The 16,285-nt window shown below is 37.7% G+C and overlaps 2 protein-coding genes across 2 annotated transcripts; one reads left to right on the plus strand and one right to left on the minus strand.

The window, feature by feature from the left end:
• Positions 1 to 562: 562 nt before the first annotated feature.
• On the minus strand, positions 563 to 6,357 carry LOC6564456 (allatostatin-A). The gene is made up of 3 exons (XM_001990019.2): positions 6,109 to 6,357; positions 1,032 to 1,458; positions 563 to 967 (listed from the first exon to the last, which is right to left on the minus strand). The coding sequence occupies exons 2-3, from the start codon at positions 1,429 to 1,431 to the stop codon at positions 894 to 896; spliced, it is 474 nt and encodes a 157-aa protein (XP_001990055.1). The 5' UTR covers positions 1,432 to 1,458; positions 6,109 to 6,357; the 3' UTR covers positions 563 to 893.
• A 7,438-nt stretch (positions 6,358 to 13,795) lies between these two features.
• Positions 13,796 to 15,823, plus strand: LOC6564455. Its single transcript, XM_032737394.1, has one exon. It carries the CDS (start codon positions 14,080 to 14,082, stop codon positions 14,338 to 14,340), a length of 261 nt encoding a protein of 86 aa, XP_032593285.1. The 5' UTR covers positions 13,796 to 14,079; the 3' UTR covers positions 14,341 to 15,823.
• Positions 15,824 to 16,285: the final 462 nt, after the last annotated feature.

The raw sequence follows: 16,285 nt of genomic DNA on the forward strand, positions 1-16,285 counted from the left end.
TTTTTAATATTTGTTTTTTTATAAGCTATTCATTTGTGAGTGTTTTGAATATTTTGAAATAAAGAGAAACGATACGTTTTTATACATATGCACTTCGTTGGATTTTTACTGGCACAATTTTGCAGTGCCAAGTTAATAGGTTTATTGAAACATATTCACAAAACAATTACATATATTTTTAAATTTAAATAATCACTTTGTTTAAACAATTAGATACATCGACTGAAGTATGCCTTGTTATATATTCTACACATACTCAAATATATACATATATATATGTGTGTATATATAGTATATAGCTGGTACTAATGTTTAGGGTATTCCTGTTTCGGTTACAACGAATGATTCTCACTGCTGCGTTTCTGCTCGATGTGGGTGACAGAGTGCACCAAGTAGGTTTATATATAGTTATATACATTGAAGTATTTATTGATATAATAATGCCCCTTTAATGTGTACATATATAATAGATTTATTAAAATTTGATTAGATCGAATATGTATGTACTATAATTGAATATTTATATACTCCTGTATTTCTATTAATATTTCAATTTCACACATTTTTTTTTATTCATTTTTTCTTTTTTGCAATTTCATCGTTGATTTTGTATAATATATATTTAAAATTAGAATTTTGCTGCAGTTTAGCGCCTCAGTTGAAAAACTAAAATTATAATTTAAATCTTGTGTTTGTGTCGAAAGTTCTCAGTTTTAGATTAGTTTCGAGATGTTATTTAAGTTTGACTTCTTCGTAAGTCGGAGCCAAGTAACAACAATTTGATATAATAGTTAAAAGTTAGTTTTGCCCTCTCTCAAATGGTACACGGCTGGAACTGGAATCTATTCGTGGGCCATTTGTGCGTCCGTTTTCTTTTTCGGGACAGGTCGGTCTTAACGCCTACCCAGGCCAAAGTTAAACGGCTGTGGGCGTGTCGTCCGCTTGTTTTGTCGACCCTGACCCCTGCCTGGGAAATGCGAAAAACAAATAAAATCAAATTGATTGCAAGTGCGCATTCGTTGACTACTCACCAGCAGCAACAGAAAGATATCCCGGCGGCAGAACCCTATAATCAATCTCATTTTCCTGATCGTAATCATAGTCGCTGCGCTTGCCCAGACCAAAGGAGTACGGACGCGAACGCTTGCCGAGCCCAAAGTTGTAAACCGGCAGACGCTTCATGCCAGCTCCTCCATTGGAGTACATATAGGCGCGTCGGCCCAGACCAAAGGCATAGCGCTCCATTCTCTTGTCGATGTCGCCTCCGTTATCGGGCATATCTTCAGCGGCACTCAGCAGCAAGTCCCCGTCACCATCGCCATCGTTTGTGCCTTGGCTCCGCGACTCCTGGCCTATAACCGGTGAGCAGCAGACGTACCCCAGGCAGCAGAGTGCCAGCAGCAGTAGTTGGGCATGCAGCATGGTATTCATGTCACGACCGAGTGTCTTCTGTCTTATCTGCAAGGTGAACAGAAGGCGGCTCAAACATCAATTCATTCCAAAATGTCTAACAACCTTGCCACTGACAACTGCCGGCCTATTTTTAAGTGTTTACAAATAATTTATTTATGTATGAAGAACAAAACTTATTGACTGCAGTATACCCAAATTTACTTTTGTCTTTTGTTGTATTTAAATAATTAGAACAAAATATAACTATCAATATTTATTGAAATATCTATTTACATCAGTCACGAATACGCTATCTTATTGAAAAACAATAAAATTATCAGAAAATAAGTCTTATATATTTTTTTGATTTCACAGTTTTTTTTTTTAAATTATACAACAGCTTTTAATATTTTTAAATTTCTCGCTTTCTGTTGCATTTAAGTTTTCAAACTAAATAATGTACCCATCAATATTAATTTTAAAAATATATAAATATGTTATTTAATCCATAACAATATGCAAAAAACGATTCGTATTTGCGAAAAGAAAAAACACACTGCCGTTGGTAAGTGAAATTCAAATTCTGAATTACACACTCGTACATTGATATACAAAATATTATATACGAGTATATATCATAATTATATTTTAGCTGAAATGCAATAGTTTTGCGAAAATGAGAGCACGCATAAAGCAATCTGATTGAATAAATTTGTTACTTCTTCAAAGCTGTAGACGTAAGAACTGTATTTTTAATTACTACTTTTAATTACTAATTAAAAATAAATAAATTCAGAAAGGAACTATCTAAAACTGAACAACTGATTGAATAAATTTGTTAGCTTAAGTCATAATCTAATTGTGGACTTTAAATGTTCCAAGTCCTTCATTTACACACAACCGATATACCCTTCAAGTGGATAGGAATTTGGCATGCACACAACACACAACATACAACACCCACATGCTCGTATGCACACACACATACACATGTCAAATGGCAACAAATTTTACAACTTTGACAGGTAGGCGACAGGTCTGAATATCGAACGCTCTGAAATGTGGTCTACTACTCACTGGGAGGTGAATTTAACGGTGCGAGAACATTTAAGCTAAAAATGCAGCCAACAAATTTTTGCTGTCCTTGCAAGCTGTACAAAGAAGTTTTTGTTGAGTTTTGAACCCATTAAAAATTAAGGTTGCTACGTTAAAAGAGATTCCGCTGCTGCTGCAAGGTCCTTGGCAGTGAAGTTTGCTGAGTGTGTGTTATGCACAGCTTAATCCGCGAACGATGCGACAATTAAGTTAGCCAGCTACTCAGGTTGAAAACTTAAGCAAATTTTACTAGCTGACAGCTGACACTGTTTTCAGTTTGTCGCCATTAGCTGGCAATAAACAGACTGCTAATAATACATGCGACACTTCCATTCCATTGCGAATCTGAGGCAGTCTTCTGACCCCGACTGAGTCATAGTACCAGTCATGATGCCACCGAAAGCCATCAACTTTTGTAGCACTGTAGATGAGGCGAGTGTCGCAATGTCATTGGCGTTAATGTGCAACTCGTAATTGAAAGTACATAACGGAAGAGAATGTGCCGCCATCATCTTTGTGTTTTGCATTAGCCGACTGCAATTCCGTATCCTGCACTCAGAATAAAATATAAATTGCGACAACAGCTCATAAAAAATTTTCAAGACAGTGAACTTTGACAATCAAAAGACATATTTTTAATGAAATGTTTTTAAAATAATAAGTATTCGCCAACATACTATAAATAAATATATATCTTAAATATTGAAAATATTTCTGGAATATATAAATATAAAAAAAAATGTTGAATAAGTATATTTATAAATATAGAAAATGTTCACCTTTATAGAATTATTTTTTGAAATAAAGACAGAATTTGAAATTGCTTCTAGAAAGCAGAAAAAATTAATTCTGACAAATTTTTACTTTAGGGCGACTGTTTTTTTTTTTTAAAGTGTGAACGCATCGATTGCTCAACCCATGTTCTTATCACGCAGAGCACGTAGCATCTGAGTTGGGGGGAGGCGTGAAAAGGAGATAGAACTCACTTCCCCATTTGCCAAGTGTTATTGTAGTTTTCTTTGACAAGGCACTTGTTGTTTGCACAGTCAAATGAGTTGGCCGCTTAAGACGGCACAATTTTCAATTAACCAACGACTTTTGGCCTTCTGGCCATTCTGTTTAATGCGTAAAGGCGCCGCGAGGCTTACTTCCCAATACCAATTGATGGCATTTTAAATCAGCTGTGCGCGCTGACTCACATAATGATGTGTAAACAAAATGTTAATTGTTGCATACGCTTAGGAATGACACTTCAGAAGTAACGCAGAAGCACGCCGCGTTGACTGCCATAAATTGCAGCTCGCATGTGCAACATGCCATAACCGTAGCGACATGATAACATATCATGCAACAGGTTACACAAAATACACACATACACACAAGACAACCGCAGGACAGTCATGGCCAGAAGCGACACGACCATGATTTACAATCATGGCAAGACAGCAGCTGCACATTTTCCCTGCGCCACAATAAAAGCAAGGGTTCTCGCATGTTGTTGATAATAGGCGGAAAATCGTCACATTCGTTGAACTTTATCATGAACATGGGCCACGTGAACATTAGCAGCACAATCGTAAATCTGCAAAACAAAACTTACCTTTGTTGTATTTGTACAGCGCCATCTTTCAGCACAGCGATAATAATGAAAACTTGTTTGTCGCCACATTATTGCCAACGATAAACCTTTTTAGCCGCGGTGCAAATGAGACTTTAGCGCAGCGGCATCATTTGTTTATGAATTTATGGTCATAACTTTTGTGGCCTTACCCTGTGGCTTTCTCATATCCGTCGCGGCGATTAGATTGCCCGCCAGCGAAAATGCAGCGGAAATTTAAAAGAGTTTTCTTTTGCTGTTCCTCTAATTAAGTTGAAAAACTTTAGCCTGGCCACAAAAGTTGCAATACCATGGCAATTGGCTTAAAGGTGCACACGGTACGCTCAAAGGAGCTGAGCAGCTTGACCTAAAAGTCGTGGTTCGAATATATTTAGTATATACATATATGTATATATATATATATATATATATATATATATCTCACTCTGAGACGCACACACAAGGAGTAGAATTCAGGTTAGCCGCAGGTGATTCTGCTCAAATGAGCTAGAAATTAGCTGGCAATTTTGTGCATACATTTTTAAATTGAAAAACAAAAGTCAGCTAAACCAGCTGCTCCGGCAACCCACTGTTGGTTGGTTAATTAAGTTTCGCTCAGGTAATGAAGTGGCTAACTTAACGCTAAGTTATGACGGTTAGGCAATTGCTGAAGCAGCAACCAGCCATGGCAAGGCTGTCAGCATTTGTGGCTTTCTTTTAATTTCTCAATAAAGTGTATGGTATATTTTTGTTTCTGGAAGGAAACATAACATATGTTAGCCAGCGGCGTTTAGCATATATTATTTTTTTAATAAATAATCAAAACATATTTTGCCAGCGGTCCCTCATCCTACAACTTTATCTATCTATATCCCCTTTTTCAGACGCATTGCCATCAATCACCAGTTGTCCTTTGACTTGTTTATTCAATATTCGGCATACAGCTTTTTGGGTTTCTCTGTTATGTATTTAATTGCAATTTGATTGAGGCTTGTCTTTTGTCTTTAGGCTTATTGTTGCGATTTTGTTTTTTTTGTATATATATTTTCTTTGTGATTCAGAACGATTTCAATTGACATGTCCTCCATGACCCTTACACATATGTCAGTCGATGCTGCGAGCATTTCATATAATCAAATTTGTTGGCGATTGAAATTGTCTATTGGATTTAGGGTGTTTTCTTCAGATCTTTTAGCTAACAAAATTACATTGAACCAAAAATTGCATACTTATGAGGGCATGCAAAGCAGTTGCTTTTGAAAGAAGCTATATATGTATATCGTGCTCACAGATTGTCAACGTGGGCAATCCTAAGATATAGTTATATATGTGTGTCTAGTTTGATTAAATCAATATTTTGTTGTTGGTTAATACGCTAGATCCTTGGTCAATTATTATATATTATTATTATGAAAAAAATATAAATATCGCTAGACAATTAAAATAAAAATTAAAATGCTTCATTGTATTATGAATATTTACGCGTTTAGATAACTAATTCTTTGCAAGGATTTTATTAATATTTTATTTTTATAAAAATGCTTGCTTTTTTAATATTTGCGCATATTTATTTTAGGTAGTAAAATCTTTTATAACTCTTATTGTCTAATACATCCGAGAAAGAACAAAAAATTTAATTTTAGAATAATTTTTAACTATGTCTTTATTAAATTTATAACTTTGCCAGATAATTTAAATCGCGTTACCCATTTCAAATAAATTTTTGAATATAACTTAAAAAAAAACTATTTAGAATGACATAAAAAAAAATTAACTAAATATATCACACGTAAAAGTCCTAGTAACTTATATATCAATTTTATTACAAATATTAAAAGTCGCATTCAACTTCAAAAGAGCCGCGACATATACAAGGATAATCCAAATAATATCCAGTAAATTATATAGAAAACTACTGATTAAAAATAATCATTCACAACATATCAAATGTTCTCTAGTCGTCCAATATATTGAAAAATCAATTATAAATATCCGATTACCTTCTTTTTAACTTTTCAACTTACATTTAATTTGAGAAAAGGGTTTGCCGCGCTGCCACGCAAAAATTCACAAACAGAAAACACAATTTACGGATGAACTTTTGACAAATGTTTTGTGATAAACTTTCGGGCCAGCTTTAAGGGCGTTTTTTACACAAACACGGCCTAAATACTAAATGTTCAAACTGGCCTTTTTTGCCGAGTAAGGCAACTTATTTTGTTTTTCCGTTGCAGCAGCACGTTGACAGATCAAATGTCGGTTAACTTTTGAATCCACAGCCGCAGATGCCATCGTTCTTATATGGGCGAGCCGAGCGTTTTTCGCGCGCGCTGTTATCAGCGCAACACCCACGGGAAAAGCAACAGTCGTCAACGATGACGACAATGTGTGGCATGGCCAGCGAGTGTGGTGAATTCTATGAATGATTCTCAACACAAAGCGAAGCGTCCTTGCGACATAGCCCAACCGTGGCTGCCAATATTATCTGCATGTAACAAGTGGCGCCAAATAATTGCTTCTTGTGTGGTATTTTCAGTGACAAAAGAACAGGCTTGTTATTGGATATCGAAGTGCGAAAATTATTTCAGGTGAGCAAATGCCTTCGGCTAAAACCATGCATGCAATGAAGCTCATTAGACCAACAACCGCCCACAACAAGAACAAAACACTAAAAGAGCATCATAGTCCAGTGGCGCCCACATACTTATATCTATCTGCATACTTGGATATACACTCAGCATAAAAATTAACTTGAAATTTAATTTCTAAATGTAAAGAAAAATAGAAAACAATTTTAATTGGATACTAATGACGTTATAAAAGCGGTCATTTAGAGTGAAAACACATATTGCATGTGGATGATTTTGAAAGAAAAACTTAAATTTTTGATAAATGGAAATTACTTTGATTTGAATGAATGGATAATGTTAAATTGGTGAGCCAGGATGAGCAGCGCAAAGTGGAATAATATGTGATTGCTTAAAAATTAATTTTTATATGTACATGAGGGCTTTAATGTTAAGGTCTCTTTGTACAATTCTGTTTCTTATTAATGTATGGTTTCCTACCATTAGTCTGATTTGACGTTGAGAAGATAGTTTAAATTTTGATCTGATATTGATAAACAAGTGTAATTTTTGAGTTCTAATTATGATTCTTTTAAGAAATTCATGTATGTGAGCTTTAAGACTTAATGACTTGTAAAGAAAAAGCATTAAATAATATTTGTGTGTGTGTTGAGTTTGCAATTTGGTTCCGTTGAGTGTAATGCCTGTGCTGGTGTTGAGTCTATTTTCTTAGAAATTTCTTTTTACTATTTTTCCGAAATATTTCTAAATATTAGAAAATATTTCTTAAAAGTTCTTTATGGTTTGGTAACATTTTCTGGCTGAATTTCAAACTCCACAGCCGACTAGTCAAATTGCAATGGTATTTAAAATTTGAGTATATAAAGTGCGCTTGACCTGGAACCAGAGGAAAATATATTTTAAATGTTTTCCTTAAAAATGGAAACATTAATTTTTAGGAAAAATACTTTCTAAAATTCAGAAAATCGTAATGAACCAAGCACCTCAAGTTCAAATCTTCGTAAAATCGTAACAGAAATTGAACTATATGAATTTAGAAACTAATTTTTAGTAATTTTATTAAAAGTTGCCAAAAATCTAATGTAAGAATTCTGGGTACACATATAAAAAAAAATATATATATATATATTATTTCCAAATTTCACATAAATATACTCTGGAATTCAGAAATGAAAAGCCCCGGTTTTTAGAAAGAAACTAACTTCCACTTTTGAAATATATACTTTCTGATTTAAAAAAATTCAAGTGTTTTTTTTTCTTGAGTGTACGTATATGGATGTATGTAAATATGCGACCAACTATTTCTCAATTTCATTGAAAATTGTCAACTAGCCGAGCAGCGCATTAGTCAAATGCAGGGAGTTCAGTTTGCCGTTGGCGGCGCCTTTTCTTTTGCGTTGCTTTCTAGAAGGCAGTCGGATGACAGTTTACATGACATGCATGCTATTTGTTTGTTTGCCTGTGTATTAGTGTGTGTTAGTGTGTATTAGTGTGTGCATGTGTGTGTGTGAGTCTGCGTTTGCTTTGCCTGAAATGCGCATCCTCTAACTGGCACTGTAACATTTCAAAAGCCGAACGCCATGGAATTTTATGCGGCATGCCTTTAGTTATTTATTTCACTATGCTCCCACTCAGTATCAGCCTCAGTCCGGCGGCTGTCTTTGGCGACCTCTGCTTAACGTTTTTTAAATGCCATCCTGACTGTTGGGGAACGCCATCGATGACAATCTGGCAGAAATAGACACAACGATGCAGCTTAAGCTTTTAACCAAAATGAATATCTATTATGATATGTCAGGTTTCAATGGGATTCACAAATTTTTTAGTTTTCCAAATTGCCAATTGTGTTAGGGGAGTTGTATCTCATGGTCAAATATTCCGGAATATACATTCCGTACTGATAAGCCGCAGATATTTTATTATGTTTACGCCTTTGGCCGTCTACAAAGTTAATTTTGCGCTTATTCGCTTCTTTCTAATTTGGAAATTTATGAGATAAATAAATAAAAATAATACTTATGCGACAAGTCTTCATTTCTTTATAATAAAAAAATTATTATTGGTTTAATTGGTTGTAGTTGGTAATAATTTTTATAGCCGTTTTATAGATTTTAGATGCTCAAAAAGTTTAGTTAAAGGAGAAAACACACTTTATGGGATCAAAAGTAATTGATTTTGGTTTTTAATTACATTTGAAACTTTATGATAAACTTTTTAATCACTATTAATGTGTACTGTCTGTGAATGGTGTATTTAAATGCTTATATTTTTATATAATGATCAATAAGTAAATGTAGTGACTCTAAAGTGGGCGTGACATATACATATATTGTCATGATATGACTGACGCATAGATGTAGTTCAAACTTCAAAGGAAACAACTGGCACACGACAATTGCATCAATCAATTCAATGATCTTTCAATAGTGCTATAGAATGAATAAATAAAACAAAATAAATGTGAAGATTGACTAATATGTCATTTATAGATTTTATTTATTCTTTTGGTGACCTCTTTCGTTGCTGTATCTAGTTAGACCAGGTAGATCAATAAATCGGTAAATATTTCCTGAAAGATTATATAAGAAACAAAGATTTTGTTTATCCCAGCTGAGCTGGGTATTCGAATTTTGTTGTGAAGCTTGTAACGTATTGAGGAAGACATCCCGAACCCATAAGTTGAGCTATGTTCAAGATGACATACATGATACAACATAGCTAGACAAATGATTTGATTTTGTGCATCCTTAGTAGTAAGTAATATAGTTAACACAGTGATTTCTTAACAACGAGTAGAGCATTTCCCCGCCCTGAAGTTGTACAAATTAATGTTTTCATGTTTTCGCTTTGCTCAATGGAAAAACTACTAAATAGTAAATGATGTGAACACCCAGCAATTTGCCAATTTGTGTGGAAAGTGTCCTGGCATTTGCTGATGGACATTCAGCAAGGGCAAATTGCCAACTAGAAGCCATCGTCTGATGGCCACCTGCTGAGCGCTTAATAGTAAATAGTTTAACTGCGTAATACAAAAATCGCCAGCTAATTGCAAAATATTGTGAAAATATGTATTGCTTCAGGAGGGAATTGGAGGGGCAGACTAGCGAGGACACGCGGCAAGTCTCGCATGGTAACTGGGGCGTATGCGTAATGCCATTTGATGCCAGAGGTGGGCATGGCTAATGGTGGAGAGGGTGGGGTGGGGTGGGTGTGGTGAGTGCACAGCGTGAAATTATGGGACCAAATCATGATGAGCATTGAAATTGTATTGAGATTTGTGCTTCGAAATACATATTTATGTTAATGGCAATCAATAAAAACCCAATTGCAGCAGCTACACAAAGTAATGACGTCAAATAATGACAAAAACTAAAAAAAAAAAATTATAATAAAAAATAAAGCACTTATTTGAGGGAATGGCGGTGGCGATCATAAATCTTTGGCACTGATAGCTGACTTATGACTTATGACGAACATGGCATGGCCTGACATATCCATATCCATATCCCTATCTATATCTATATCTATATCTCCATATCTATATCTATATCCATGTTCAGAACACTGCCTGCGCAAATGTTCGAGGCGTGCAAAAGTAAATCTCAAAGGTCGCGCTGCTGCAGACCGGAACAGGTTCATAAATTTCCCAGTGGATTCGATCGTTAGCCAAAATCATTAACCGTGTCCCAAGGCATATGCTTGCTGTGGAGCTGTTATTGTTTTTGTTACTGTTACTGATTACTGTCAGCGAGTCGAGGATATCAAGTGTTGGCTTCTTGTGGTGCACAAGCAACTGCATGACAATGCGGCCGGCACTCAAGTAATTTCAATTTAGTGTTCCAGAAGACAAGTTCAGCAATAAATCATAATTTGCAGCAAGGCCTGTTTCTGTTTCTGTTTCTCTGACTGTGGCTGTTGCTGTTGCTGTGGGGGCAACAAACCTGCGCCAAACAGCTAGCCAGCTAGCGTCCAACCAGTTTTAGCCCACACTTACTGCAATACACACACACACACACACACACACACACACACACAGACACACAGCAAACTTCCCACCAAAAAAAAAATGCACAAGTCCAAAAATAAACGTCAAAGAAAACATATTTTGTACTTGTTAGATGACAAAAAAAAACACACTCACAAAAAAAATACCAAAATTCAATCACGATTTTTATGCAGGTTTTAGGCGATTTTTCCCACAACAAGTTTTGGATTTTAATTGATTTGCCGCATGAGAAAAAGGCAGCGCAATGCAATATGCACTTGAGATCCAGATGAACTTAAGTATCTTTAGATATCAGCAAACAGCAACCACAACTAAAAGTCAGCATAAGCACTCACACACACACACACACACACACACACACACACACACACACACTAGTACAAATACAAGAGCAGTAGAATTATAATTAGAACTCCAAAGGCTGGCGATATTTAAATGTGCACAAATACACTTGCATAAATGAGTGTGTGTGTGTCATAAACATGTTTGGCTGTGTGTGTGTGTGTGAGGCAGAAAGTCAGCAAAGAATGCTGCTGGCCTCTCTTCCAATGCGGCTGCCAATGCTGCCGGTTTCTTCTCAGTGACACACTTTTTTTGGAACGCACTATCGACGACAGAGGCGATGGCAGGGCCACAAGTAGGTGAGCGTCGAACATGTATGCATGTGTGTGCGTGTCTGTGTGTGTGTGTCTGTGTATGTGTGTATTCACACACTGCCATTGTGTGTGCGTGTGTGTGTGTGTGTGTTATCCATTCTACGCTTGGCTGCATTGAAATTTCTTTTTCGCTTTCTTTTCGAACTCTCCAAAGCGTCAACACTTACACTCGCTCTCTCTCTCCCTCTCTCTCTCTCTCTCGCTCTCGCACTTGCTCTCTTTCTCTCATTGTTTATATGCTCTCATTATCGCTTTTTCTCTTTCTCACCTTAGCCAGCTAGCATTTCACTCTCTCGCTATCTCTCTCTCTCACTGTCTTTGGCGTCTCTCAGCATTCTTGCTTCCACCCACAGAAGCCGACTTCGCGACTGCGACTCTTTCATTGTGAACTTATGTGTGTGTGTGTGTGTGTGTGTGTGTGTGTGTGTATATGGGTCAACTTGAAGTTCTTGGGGAAAACTGGTAGTTCCACTCTGCAGCCAGCAAAACGGACGAAAGTGATTTGACCACTTGATCGAAAGCGAATGCGCTCTGCTGCTGGCGTCGCTATTGCTGTCGCAGTCACTGTCAGCAGCGCAGCCGGCGTCGCTGTCGCTGTCGCTAATGTTGTTGTTGTCGTTTATGTCATGCATTCTAAATGTGGCTGGCGATCATAGAAAATGTTGCCTACTGCAAATGAGGTCAGGTTCAACATTGTTGTTGTTGCTGCCAATGTGACATTTCCGCTGTAGGCCCCCCTCCTTCCCCTACACCATCCCCTGTACCACGTTGCGTATGCGCAATTGCAACGTGCAAGGTGCAGCTGCAGCCAAACAAGAAGAAGATCAACAAAACCAACCGATGAGATTTGAGTGCAGGGCGCTCAGCAGGTGGCAGCTGGATGGGGGAAGCGTAGAAGGTGGAAGGTAGGTGGAAAAGCCAACTTGGAAGGCAGCCGGAAGGGGGAATGTGGAAGGCAGCTGGAATGCAGCTGTGATTTGAGCCATGCATTTGTTTGCCCATTTGCCTATTTGCATTTCCATTATGTAAACTAAACGAGTCAGCCACACACACACACACACACACACACACACACATACAACTATAAGTAGACAAAAGTTTTTATATTCATAAATATTTTGTGCTGCTGCTGCTGCTGCTGCTGCCGCTGCTGCCGCTGCTGCTTTTGCTGCTCAAAAGGTGAATGAAACTTGATGAATGCCAGCAAAAATGACAACGACAACAACAACAACAATTGAGAGACAACAGGTGAGTTTGCTGCAGCGCTTAGTGATTTTCACCTCTCGCGCCTGCATTAATAGTTTCTTCTGTTGTTGTTGTTGTTGCTGTTGTTGTGAGCGTGCGCTTGGAATTCGCAAATTGTTATAAACAAAACGCAAATAAAAAACATCACACAAGAAAAGAAAAAAAAAGAGCAAGCGACGACGAAAAGATTACACAAGCGCAGCGTCTACGCAAGCAGCACAAATTATATGCCCAGCTCGACTAGGCTGGGCAGGGGGCGGGGGAAGGGGGAGAGCGCAGGCATTTGCGGGAATCGGCCATTAGGAACTACTGCAGTGCAATCAAGAAAGCTCTCGCTCACAACTCACAGCTCACAGCTTACGGCTCGAAGCTCGACAGGCCGACGTCGCTGCCGCTGTCGCAGTCGCCGTTGTCGTCAACGTCTCTGCAGCAGCATCCTAATCCGAGATCTCCAACGTTGCACACTGAAACAATTACTGCACTTTTTATTACATTTAAATACAAAATATGAAATAAAATGTAACTGAAATGCACATATAATATTTATATTTATTTAGGCACTTAAACTTATAGCAGATGTAATATTAATATTTATGGTAATTTGTAATATATTTTTTGCGCTTTTACTATTCATTCGAGCTTAAACTGTTTACTTTTCTTCCACTTGCGTCTGGTCTTTGAATTTTTGTTCAACTTGTCTAATAACTTTTCATTCAGCTTGGAAGCTTTACAACTTCATTGGCAGACTTCATAATTCGAGCAAATAAAGTAAATTATTATTTAACAATTGATTCGATCAGTTGGCTGCAATAATTTTTGGAATGCGCTTTTGCGTAAACGTTAACCAGTGTGGATCGACTGCAAAGTGTAGAGAAATTTATCATTTCACTGCAGCGCCCACCAGCAATAACAGCAGCAGCAGCAGCAACAGCAACAAAAACAAACGGCACCAACGATCGCAGCAGCAGCAGCGAGTATTTATTTATTTGTATTTCTTTTTTTTGTTTTTTTTTTTTTGGCGCTCAGTTGGCTCCCATGTGGCTCAGGCGCGCTCAGCTGACGGCTGGGCTGACGTTCGCGCTCTCGTCCGCTCTCTTCGATACTCAATGCTCATCGTCGTCGTCGTCGTCGCGGTCGCTGTCGTCGTCGTCGTTGTCGCTGGCTGGCTGGCTGGCAACGCCACAAAAACAACACCACAGTTTTTCGAAATTAGTTCTAGTGAGTCTGTGAAAGTGTGAGCGACTATCGGACGACGACAGAAACAACGACGACGACGAGGAGCAGAAACGACTTTACTTTTGAGTTTTGTTTCGTGCACACGCGCACCGTTCACCAAGCAAACAAAAAATAAAAAATAAATAAATAAAACCCACACAGGCAACTCTGATTCCAGCTGGCTATTTAAAAAGGCAGCAAATCCAACATCGCACATCGAACATTGAACAACACTGGCAGAAGATCGAACAGTCAGTCGATTCAATAAGTGGAACACGTGCAAAGATGTCGCATCAGTGCAGCTGCGGTCGCGATCTGAACAACAATTACGTGTCCTACACGAGCGCCTACGCCAATGCGAATGCGGGCCTGGATCGCGATGCCAACGCGAACGCGAGCAGCAAAAGCAGCAGCGGCTCGCTGCCACATGCACAGCTGACGGCCAAGGTGATGTTCGGCACAGTGGGCGCCATCAAGGAACTGCGCGACAAGGAGCAGCAACAGTCTCGCCATGCGACGACCCGTGCCGGCGATAGACGTAACTAAATATTGATCGAATGTGGAATGTGAAACGTGGGCTGTGGAATGTGGGATGTGTTCCAGCCAGGCAGAGGCAGAGGCGAAGGCGAAGGCGCAGTCGAAGGAAGCCAGCCTTTTTGTTGAACCGAGTCGAGTGCTGTGCTGAGAATTCTTTGGGTAGCGCTGGATGGAGGGATGGAGGGAGGGAGGGGAGGGGGGGTCATGTTAGAGGCTTAAAAAGTGCTTAAGGGGCAATGCAATTGGTTGGGGGCAAGTGTGCAGCGAAGAGTTGCAATAAGTTACAATTAGGCAAATGAAACACATTCCGTGCTGTAGAATTGGTTTCGAGTTCGAAATCGATATCGAATCCGTATCCGTATCCGTATCCGTATTCGCATCCGTATCCGTATCCTTAAACACATGCAGCTCCTTTGCACACTTTACAACACTTGCGGTTGTCACACTTTATCTTCATCCATTTCTGTGTTTTCTGTTTCTATTCCTTCTCTTTCTTGGAGATTCCTTCTGCACAGTTATAGTGACTGTTTTATTTTTTTTTAGCATATTTCCAATGTGTGACGTGGCCAGCAGGAACTATAAATAGTTTTTCTTTTTTTGTCTATTTCTTTTTCTTCTGTCAAAGCTCTGCGCAGTTTCCCGCAAAACATTTTGAAAGGCTTTTGGGTGTAACTGTTATACATATATGCATATGAGGATATAACTTGATGTTTGAAATTGAAATATATGTAAATTGTTTATCATATTTATACATACTATACTCCTATACATACATAATACTATATAGTGCAATACTTTAGCTATATACACGCATACCCACAACACACACCTACACACAATCACACTCACACACACACAATTACATTATGCATAGCTTTAGGTTTGCTTTAGCTTTTAAGTGCGAAACATTTTACAACAACAATTCGTATTGAGCTTTGTTAGTTATTTTTGTGTTATTGTTTTTTTTTTTTTGGGTCCGCTTCTGGAGATTTCCAGACCCAAGCCGCAGTCGCCACTGTAACTAAATGCAAAGCACGTAGACACAAAGCAGACAGATTTCCACTACTTACAAAACTACTACTTAAAAAACTGATATTTTGTTAATTAATATAATATATTCGAGACGACAATCGATATCGTTCGTAAAATGAAAACACAAAATACGAAAAATCGTAAAACCTAAAATACAAAAAGCAGTTTCATGTTTGCTCAAGTGATTTTTACGAAAATGGAAACTTATCGCATCGAAATTGACCAACTGAAATAAATAAAAAAACAAACAAAAAACAACGAAACGAGAAACGAGAAAAGCATCAACAGGAACTTGGAAATCGTTTGCATATAAACAAACATATATATGTATATTATTATATTTATTATATACCTAACTATAACTTTACAATATATAAAACCTTATGTACTGCCTATTTATAATGTTAAACTTAACAATAACACTCAAGATATGCAAATAAAATATCAACTTTTTAATCAACATGTAATTTCAAATATTCGAAATTTCAATTAACCATTTACAATAAAAGGGTAAAAATGGAAGAAAAAAAAACTTTAAACTTATCAGCAACAAATTGGGTTCAAATACAGGCGTGGGCGAAGTTGTTCATTGTCAACTTTTTTGCCTGCGTGTGAAAGTAAAAAACAAACAAAAAAAAAAAAACAAATTAAATAAAAAAGCATAAATTATAAATTACAATACAGGCAGAGACATAGAAAAGCAGAAGAAGCGAAATGAAAGCGAAGTCTGAAATTGACAAATGCAAAAGCGAACGATTCTTTACCCAATGCTGTCGCCGCTCTCTCGCCGCCTCTTCATCTGTCCATCACTCTCTCTCTCGCTGCCTCTCTCTCTTCTAATTATGACTCGATTCTGTCGTGCAAGCATGTGTGTGTATGTGGCTGTATGTGTGAACTGTGTTCTCTTTCTGTGCGCTGCGGT

The sequence above is a fragment of the Drosophila grimshawi genome, unplaced genomic scaffold (genome assembly GCF_018153295.1).
Source record: "Drosophila grimshawi isolate 15287-2541.00 unplaced genomic scaffold, ASM1815329v1 contig_311, whole genome shotgun sequence".
Classification (NCBI taxonomy): Eukaryota; Metazoa; Arthropoda; class Insecta; order Diptera; family Drosophilidae; genus Drosophila; species Drosophila grimshawi.

Excerpts from the sequence above, each read along its gene's own strand:
- LOC6564456 (XM_001990019.2), bottom strand. The coding sequence starts at position 1,431 with ATGAATACCATGCTGCATGCCCAACTACTGCTGCTGGCACTCTGCTGC. Across the intron at positions 968-1,031 it reads ATATCTTTCTGTTGCTGCTG|GCAGGGGTCAGGGTCGACAA; the intron begins GTGAGTAGTCAA and ends CGCATTTCCCAG.
- LOC6564455 (XM_032737394.1), top strand. The coding sequence starts at position 14,080 with ATGTCGCATCAGTGCAGCTGCGGTCGCGATCTGAACAACAATTACGTG.